The sequence below is a fragment of the Perognathus longimembris genome, chromosome 1 (genome assembly GCF_023159225.1).
Source record: "Perognathus longimembris pacificus isolate PPM17 chromosome 1, ASM2315922v1, whole genome shotgun sequence".
Lineage (NCBI taxonomy): Eukaryota > Metazoa > Chordata > Mammalia > Rodentia > Heteromyidae > Perognathus > Perognathus longimembris.
This window is the reverse complement of record NC_063161.1, coordinates 161,232,995-161,241,608: the sequence shown is the minus strand read 5'-3', so window position 1 is coordinate 161,241,608 and position 8,614 is coordinate 161,232,995. Positions and strand designations below refer to the sequence as shown.

The 8,614-nt window shown below is 72.0% G+C and overlaps 1 protein-coding gene across 1 annotated transcript; it reads right to left on the bottom strand.

Annotated features, from left to right (window-relative positions):
• Positions 1-1,264: 1,264 nt before the first annotated feature.
• On the bottom strand, positions 1,265-6,785 carry LOC125353329 (basic proline-rich protein-like). The gene is made up of 2 exons (XM_048348928.1): positions 6,655-6,785; positions 1,265-3,203 (listed from the first exon to the last, which is right to left on the bottom strand). Exons 1-2 carry the CDS (start codon positions 6,783-6,785, stop codon positions 1,265-1,267), a joined length of 2,070 nt encoding a protein of 689 aa, XP_048204885.1.
• Between the last annotated feature and the right edge of the window lie 1,829 nt (positions 6,786-8,614).

Sequence of the window (8,614 nt, the reverse complement as noted above, 5' to 3'; positions counted from 1 at the left end):
GTGCTGGGGCGCGCGGGGGGTTATGGAAACGCTCCCCGCGCCCCCCCCCAGCAGCTTGCCTTCGGAGGGAGGGCACCCGCCTCGCGGGGAGGACAGTGCAGAGCACAAAGCCCCTTTGTTCCCCGGGGCCCGACGACGGCACGGACTGGAATTATCTTTTCAGCAGAAGATGGCGCGGGCATCGGGGCCCGGGCTGCCCGGGCTCCGTGGGGCGTCGGGGGGGCCCCCGCGCCTGCCCCCGCGGCCGCCGGAGGAGAGCCAGGCCAGAGGGCGCCGGGGCGCTGTGCCCCGCGCCCCCACCAGAGCCGCCTGGGCGGGGGGGGGGGGGGGCGGCAGGGCGGGGGCGGGCGTGCGGGGTGCCGGCGCGGTGGCCAGGGCGGGACCGGCGGCCACACCTCGCGCCCGGGAGGTGGCTGTGCCCCGCGGGCAGGCGCGAAGGCCAGGAACGCTAGACGTGGCCCACGCCTCCTCCTGTCCTCTGCCGGGGCGCCCCGCGGCCCTCCTCCCGCCCCCGGCCCCGCGGCAGGCCACCGGCCCTCCCTTCCCCAAAGCCCCCCGGTCTCCTTGCGGCCCCTGTCGGGCACAAGAAGACCCCCAGGCGCCCCAGGACGGGTGGCTCTTGCGGAGTCCCCCCCTTCCCCGCACCCCGTGCAGATCTGACGCGGAGCGGGCCTGACCTGCCGTCGGTGCGGGGGAGGGGGCTGGCTGTGAGGGAGCCCCCCCCGCCCCCCGCTCTGCCTCTTGAGGGCCGAGGGCGCTGGTCTGGAGGCCAGAGACTCAAGCATCCCCTGGCGCTCGGCCTCCCGGGACCCCGGCTGGAGGTGGGGAGCAGCCCGCAGGGCAGGTGGGAGCCGAGCGTGGCGCTGGTCTCTGTGCCGGGAGACGCGAGCGGATGGCCGGCCCGCACCCTGCCCTGACGCTCGGCCGGGCTGGGGGCGCCTCCCCCCCAGCCGCCCTAGCCCCCGCCTGGCGGGCAGAGGCGGCACAAAGGCCCCTTGTCCCCAGCTCTGGCCGGAGGCCTCGCCTGGGCATCTGGAGCCGCCCGTCAGGCCCAGGGCCCTGGAGGGGCCACCGAGGCAGCGCGAGGAGCGGGGCGTGCCCTCTGAGCCCATGTCCAGCGGCCTGGGGGTGGAGGGACGGCCCCCCTCCAGCCTCCGTCTCCCAGGGCCAGGGGCCACGGCTGGGGCAGTGCGCTTCGCCCCTGCCCTGCGGGGGGGGCTGGAGTGCCCAGCTCTGCAGGCCCAGGGTCTTCTGACCAGCAGCCTCAGGGGACTGGGCGGCGGGCAGCGGGCAGCGGGCAGCAGGACGGCGGGCACTGGGCAGCGGGCAGTGGACAGTGGGCAGCGGGGCACTGGGCAGCGGGCAGTGGAGAGTGGGCAGCGGGCAGCGGGCAGCGGGCAGTGGGCAGCGGGCAGTGGACAGCAGGCAATGGGATGTGGGCAGTGGACAGCAGGCAGTGGGCAGCGGGCTGTGGGCAGCGGCTGTGGGCAGCGGGCAGCGGGGTCGCAGCATGGCTCAGCCCAGCTCTCCTGGACTCAGTGCCCACCGTGAGCGTCCGCGCGCCCCCTCTGCCCAAGCCACCCCGGGACCACAGTGCGGGACAGAGCCCCTCCACCCCTGTGCTGGCGGGCTGGTGTCGGGGTGCAAAGGCCAGGGCTGGGGGGGCTGGCGGGCCACGGAGGGAGGGCCAGGCCGGTGAGGATGGAGGAGGGCCCGGGGGGGGGAGGGGGGCGTGCGGGCGTGGCAGTGGCCCTGTGTCTGGAGGCAGTGGTTTCTGGGTGGGGCGGGCAGGCAGGTGCAGGTGGAAAGGAGCCTGGCGCAAGCGGGGGTGCGGGGTGTGGGAACAAGCGCCCGCCCCCATCCCCGCAAGCCCCCCTCCAGGGCCCCGGCGGGCCCCCCGCTGTCGCAGAGAGAGGGGCCAGGAGCCACCAGCCGCTGGCCTCCTCAGGCCCCCGCCCGCACCCCTGGAGGGTGGGGGAGCCGAGGGGGAGGAGCGGGCAGGCCGGGCGGAGCAGGCCGGGCAGGCGCAAGGCCGAGGGACGCCACGGTGTTTCGTGCGGCTGGCCAGGTGGGCACGGGGCTCCTGGGGCGGCACGCGGGTCTCGGCCGCCCCCCGGGCCGGTCCCTGCCGGGGTTCACAGAGCAGGGGCTGGCCTCGCGCTCTCGGGGGCCCGAGGCAGGACGGGCTGCGGGGAGCTTGCCAGCCCAGGGCCCCGGGGCGGGCTGCAGGCGGGGGACGGATGACGGAGTTCTGGGGAGCTTGATGGGCGGGGGTCGAGCCCCCCACGGGGACAGGCCCTCGTCCCTGTTGGTTTGCTTGTGTCTGAATCCGGGACTCTCGACCTCCCTCTCTGATGCTCTTTGCCACTGGTGGGTGCTCGACCACCCGAACCACGCTTCCACCCCCTCCCATCAGAGTCAGGCTCCGCCCGAGCTGACAGGAAGCGACAAGGCTGTGGTTCCTGTGGGGTGCAGAGCTGGTGGGGTGTCTCTGCTGGGTCTGTCTGAGGCCAGGAAGGGCGGGGGGTGCCAGCCAGACCCTCGGTGGGCAGGGAACCAGGCAGAGGAAGCCCGTGGATGTTTCTGGGGCGTCAACAGTTGCACGGAGACAGGCGCGGCGTGGGCTGGCGCTGAGGTCCTGCGCCCTCGTGCCTGTGGGGGCCTTCGGGGGACCGGCGGGAGCCCCGAGCCAGGCCCGCCGGCTGCACGCACGCACGCGGGAGCCGCAGCTGTCCGCGGGCCGCCGGGACGGGCGCCTTTGCGCCCGGGCCTTGGCAGAGCCGGGTCGGCCAGTGAGGAAGGCCGGCTGCGCGTGTGCGGGGCCCCAGCCTTGGGCGCAGCCGGGGCCGCGCAGGGAGAAGGCGGGACCCCCTCCTGCTGTGCGTGCGGGCTGGAGAGCCTCCCCTGGGCCTCGGACGGGCCGCAGCCCCTCCTCGGGGCTCCGCAACGGCAGCTCTGCGGTGCCCCCCCCCCCCAGCCCAGCAAGAAGGAGCAGAGCCCGGCGAGCGCCGGGCAGGGAGGAGGATTGCTTGTCTTTAGGTGACGGCCAGGTGTCGGGTGAGCGGGGGACCGCGGCCCGGGCTGCACGCTCCCAGCCCCCGCCCTGGGCCTCTGCGCCCCGCGGGCCGCCCCGCGCCCCGGCCCCGGCCCCCCGGCTCCGAGCACGCCTTCTGGCGGTGAAGTTGGCCTGGTGGCCGGGCCTCCTGTGGAGGACGAGCTGCCTGCAGGGACAGGGACCCCGGCCCTCCCCCGGCCCTCCCCACTCGCCCCACTGGACCGCGGGGCCCCCGGCATGCGGTGTGGGGCGAGCTCCCCCCTGACAGCGCTGGGCTCCAGGTCCTCCCTCTGGGCTTGGGTACGCTGGGGGGCCTGGAAGAGAGGGCGATGAGTGTCGGGCTACTCGGAGGCTGGCACCGGAGGATCAGGGTTCAAAGCCAGCCTGGGCAGCCAAGTCCGGGAGACGCTTATCTCAGTGAACCGCCGAAGCTGGACGCGGAGCCGTGGCTCGACCGGTACAGCATTTGAACAACCACAGAGCTCGGGAACAGCGCCCGGACCCTGAGTTCAAGCCCTAGGACCGCACCACACACAAAGAGAAAAAATTGGGGAGCACTGGAGTTCCCCCAGCTCTGACATGACCTCCTTGGCTGCGATCGATCCTGAGACAATGGTCCCAGCGGCGGTGGTTGGGGTGGATGGGACCCCGCCAGCCCTTTCTGGGCCCTGGTCTGGCCATCACCCTTGGGACCCTGTGGGCTTTGGAGAGGACTGTCGGCTCCTCCGGGAGGACTGGGCTGGACACGCGGGGGGAGGGAGGAACCGTGGACGCTTGGTGCAGGGATGGAGAGAGGTGAGAGAGAGAGGGAAGAGGTATAGGAGGAGGGTGGGGGGTGAGTGGAGGAACCCCGGTCCCCATGGCCATGCCCCCTGATGTGGAGGGGGGCGGGGGAGGCCCCAGGCGGGCGCGGCCGCTCCCCAGCGGGGCTGAAGGTGGCGGGTGGCCCAGCCCGGCGGCCTCAGGTCCAGCCCCACGGGGCCCCGCGGGGCCGTGGCTCTCCTGGCCTGGACGGGGGCGAGGGGGCCTGGACCCCTCCCGTGTCCCCCACCCGCTCTGTGCATGCTCCTACGCGGGAGGCAGGTGCTGGGGGGAGGGGTGCTGGGGGAGGGAGCACCCCAAGCCTATGTGACCCAGCGGGGGAGCAGGGGGGACACTGCCGGAGCCGCCTCTGGCCGCCCCGGTGCAGACTTCAGGGCTGGGCCCGAGTCTGCCGCCCTGGGCCGGGGCCTGTAGCCCTGGGGGGCCTGTTGGGGGGCCTGTAGAGGGGGGGCCTGTAGCCCCGGGGGACCTGTTGGGGGGGGCCTGTAGAGGGGGGGCCTGTAGCCCTGGGGGGCCTGTAGAGGGTGGGCCTGTAGCCCCGGGGGACCTGTGTGGGGGGCCTGTAGAGGGGGGCCTGTAGCCCTGGGGGGGCCTGTTGGGGGGAACTGTAGAGGGGGGGCCTGTAGCCTGGGGGACCTGTTGGGGGGGCCTGTAGAGGGGGGGCCTGTAGCCCTGGGGGGCCTGTAGAGGGTGGGCCTGTAGCCCCGGGGGGGGCCTGTAGAGGGGGGGGGCCTGTAGCCAGCGCAGGGCCTGGGCAGCGCGGCTGGCTCAGAGCTGGGGTGAGCGGCTGGTTTCGCTCTGCTTGGGGGTGAGACAGTGAAACCCTGTCTAATTACACCCCAGACTTTCTCACCGGCCCCACGCTCTCTGCTGGGGCTTCAAAGGTGCCTGCCCCGGGCGGCAGGGCAGGGCAGGGCGTCGAGGGAAAGTTTCTGCCTGCCCGCCCCCTCCCCCACCCCTGTGGGAGCAGCGTGGGGGGCTGGGGGGGAGCCCAGGGAACCCGGAGTGGGGACCCCACTTCTGCTGGACTCGGCTCCGAGCAGGTGCCTGACCAGACACGCAGAGCGGCGCGGGCGGATGGGCGCAGCGGGGGGGGGGGGGGGGCCCGGTGGGCAGCTGCTCCCGACAGGTTGTGTGCGGCAGAGCCCGGGTTCCCAGGCCAGGAACCGGGGGGGGGGGCGGGGGGGCGGGGGGGGGCCGGGGGTAATTAGAAAGGCTCAGGGGAGCGGGCTGGAGCCACCCTGCCTCCTCCCGGGGCGGCTGGACGGGTGCCCACACACCCCGTGTCACTGGGCTCTTCCCACGGGGCCGCAAGTGCTCGAGGCCCCGGCGCTGGGCGCCCCAGGGCTGGGGGTGGGGTGGGGGGCCCCCCACGCCCGCTGGCTCGGCCAGGACACACGCACGGAGGCCCGGCGTCCAGAAAAGGGAAAGGCTCCCCCCTGTCCTCTGCCCGAGGCCTCCACGCCGCGGCCCCGGCCCCTCCCTCTCCCCCTACGCCCAACCCCGACGGGGGTTGTCCCCTGGGTGCACCCTCGGGCTTCGTGTGCGACTCCTGACCCCCCCCCCCCGCCGCCTCCCCTCCTCCAGGCAGGCGGGGCCGCCCGCACCCCCCGGTCCCCGGGGCCGGGGCCCGGAACTCCGGAGGGTGGATGAACTCCTGCGGACGCGGGTGATTTCCTGGACCGCCGCCTTCCCGCCCAGGCTGGCTTTGAACCTCTGTCCTCAGCTCTCAGCCTCCTGCGTGGCCAGGGTGACGGGCGCGAGCCGCAGTGCCCGGCTCCCCGGGGACCTCCGCGGAGGCTCGCGGGGCTCCGCTCGCCCGCCCCCCAGCAGCTGTGCTCACAGACACCCGGGCCTGGGACCCCGGCTTCAAGGGGGTCTTTGTCCCCGCGGGCTGCTGCCGCGTGGGCCGCTCGGCTCCTCCTTCACCTGTTTTGCCACCTGGCTGGCAAGGCCGGCAGCAGGTGGGGGCAGGCGGCGGGTGGGGCGGGGTGGGGCGGGGCGGGCGGGGCTGGCCACACCTCCCCCCCCCCTCCCCGGGCCTGCTGTGCACCTTCCAGGCTCAGGCATTCTCTGGATGCTTCCGGCCTTGGGGACGCCGCCTCCCCTCCCGTCTGTCTCTGGATGTTTCTGCCGGGTCTTTCTGACCCCTCTCCCCGCCGCTTCGGCCGGGTTCACAGCCCCCGCCCCCTGGGAAAGCCGGCGGTGGGGGGGGGGGCTCTTGGGATGGGGGGGAACGCCAAATGGGCCGGGGCCGTCTCCTCGGGGCGAGCCGGGGCACAGCTGGCCCACAGCTTTGGCAAATGGCGCCTGGGGCGGGGCTGCGGGGTCCCCGGCCCCCGGGGGGTCCTGCTGGACGGTCGTGGAGACCCGCTGACCCTTCCTCCCCGGGCCGGCGGCCGGCGCCGTGGCCGGGAGAGGGGAAGGCTCAGGCCCTGGCACCGCCCTGGGGTCGGCACCGTGGACAGTACACCGCCCACCTCGTGAGCACCGAGGCCCTGGGGCGTCTCCCGCGCCCCACCCCACCCCCCTGCACCTGCCACTCGAGGGGGGGCTTGGGAATGGCTCCCCGACAGCTGCCCGGCTGCCACATGCCTCTGTGGGCAGCGGCCCCCACACGCCCGCCGCCCAGACCCCGGGGAACTGGCCGCAGACCTCGGCCCGGGCCTCCGGGACTGGGGAGGGGCTGGGAGGGGCCCTGGGCTGCGAGGTGGGGCAGCCTCGCGGGGTCGGGGCCTGGGGGCGGCCGCGCCCTTCCCGCCTCAAATCTTCCTGACCTTCTGGGCAGACATTCCTTGAAGGAAGGGGGCCGGGGCTGGGGGCCTCCGCCCGCCCCGCGCGTCCGATCCCGGAGCAGCCGGGAGGGCCGCAGCCCCTCGCTCTGGGGCCCGTCTGAGCCGGGCTCCATGGCCGCATTCTCTCCCTCCCTCCCCGCCCAGCCCGCAGCTTCCCACACCTCCGCCAAGGACCCCAGGAACAAGGCCCCGGCTGGGGGTCCAGCAGCGCCCGGCCCGGCACCAGCAGGATCCTGAAGAGGGCTTCGGGTGGGCCCAGGGCCCGGCGTGGGGCAGGGGAGGCGGGGAGGCGGGGAGACGGCAGCCTCCGGGGACCCGTGAGCTCCGGGGTCCGTGAAACCACCAAGATTCCCAGCTGTCCCTCGGTGGTGACTGCCAAATTCCATCCTCGGGGGACCCAGCAGGCCGAGCCTCAGTTTCCCTCCATAAATGGAGAGGGCAGGCTCCCCCCGGGGCTGCCGGAGGGGAGGTCTGCGGCTGTCGTGGTGGCCGTGGCTTGTGGTGCAAACTTTGGCACCCTGGACTGGCCACTGCATAGGGACAGGGCTGGATAGGGGTCTTTTTTTTTTTTCTAATTGTCCAGTCCTGAGGCTTGAACTCGGGGCCTGGGCGCTGTCCCGGAGCTTCTCCTGCTCAAGGCCAGCGCTCTACCACCTGAGGCACAGCACCACGTCTGGCCTTTGCTGAGCGGTTTCTTGGAGATAAGAATCTCATGGCCTTTCCTGCTTGGGCTGGCTTTGATCTGCGGTCCTCTGATCTCAGCCTCCTGAGTGGCTGGGATGACAGGCGTGAGCCACGGTGCCTGGCCAGAGATCTTTTTGTTTATTTTTTCTTTTTGCCAGTCCTGGGGCTTGAACTCAGGGCCTGAGCACTGTCCCTGGCTTCTTTTTGCTCAGGAGTTTACAAATAAAAGTGCTGTCCAGAGCTGGTGGCGCACACCTAGAATCCCAGCTACTCAGGAGGCTGAGATGTGAGGATCACAGTTCAAAGCCAGCCCAGACAGGAAAGCCCGTGAGACGCTTATATAACTCCAATTTACCACCCAAAAGCCAGAAGTGGCACCGTGGCTCAAGTGGCAGAGTGCCAGCCTTGAGCAGAAAATGCTCAGGCCCAAGCCCTGAGTTCAAGCCCCACAACTGACCAAAAAAAAAAAAAAAGCACAAAGAGTAAAGGAAAACAAGAGAGGATTGGGGTGTGCGAGGAAGACTGGAGGGGCACGCCGGGCAGGCCCCCCCTGAGCTCAAGGGACTCGGCCGAGGACCACGGGGCCTTCCCACCTCAGAGCCGCCCGGGGAAAGCACAAGTGCTGTGGTCAGAGCCTCCACTCCAGCCCCCCCCCCCAGGAGGCCCTGGTCACAGCCACACCTCCCCCCACTTCCTGAGCCCGTCCTTCAGGCCAAGCTCTGGCCCGGGGACGGGACAGGACGGGAGGGGACGCTTTCCCAGAACCTGGCCTCTGAGTCACCGGCCGCCGAGCGAGCACTGCTAGCGGCTGGACCCTGCAGGTGCCGTCCACGCGTCCGCCCGGCCCCGCGGCCACCCTGACCCCCGGCACCCCGCCTTTGCGCCTCAGTCTCCTGTGCTTTCAGGAGCTCTGGGGCCTGCAGGGAGAAAGGGACTTCCCGTGGGGACGGGGTGACCTCAGTCACCATGCACTGTGTGCTCACAACCCACATGGTGAAGGGAAGCCCCTTGGTACCACTCTTTGTGTGTGTGTGTGTGTGTGTGTGTGTCTTTTTGCCGGTCCTGGGGCTTGAACTCAGAGCCTGAGCACTGTCCCTGGCTTCTTTTTGCTCAAGGCTAGCACTCTGCCACCTGAGCCACAGCGCCACTTCTGGTGCTGGGGAATCAAACCCAAGGCCTCATGTATACGAGGCGAGCACTCTTGCCACTAGGCCATATCCCCAGCCCTAAAGGTAACTTTTGTTTTCAATAGCTGAGT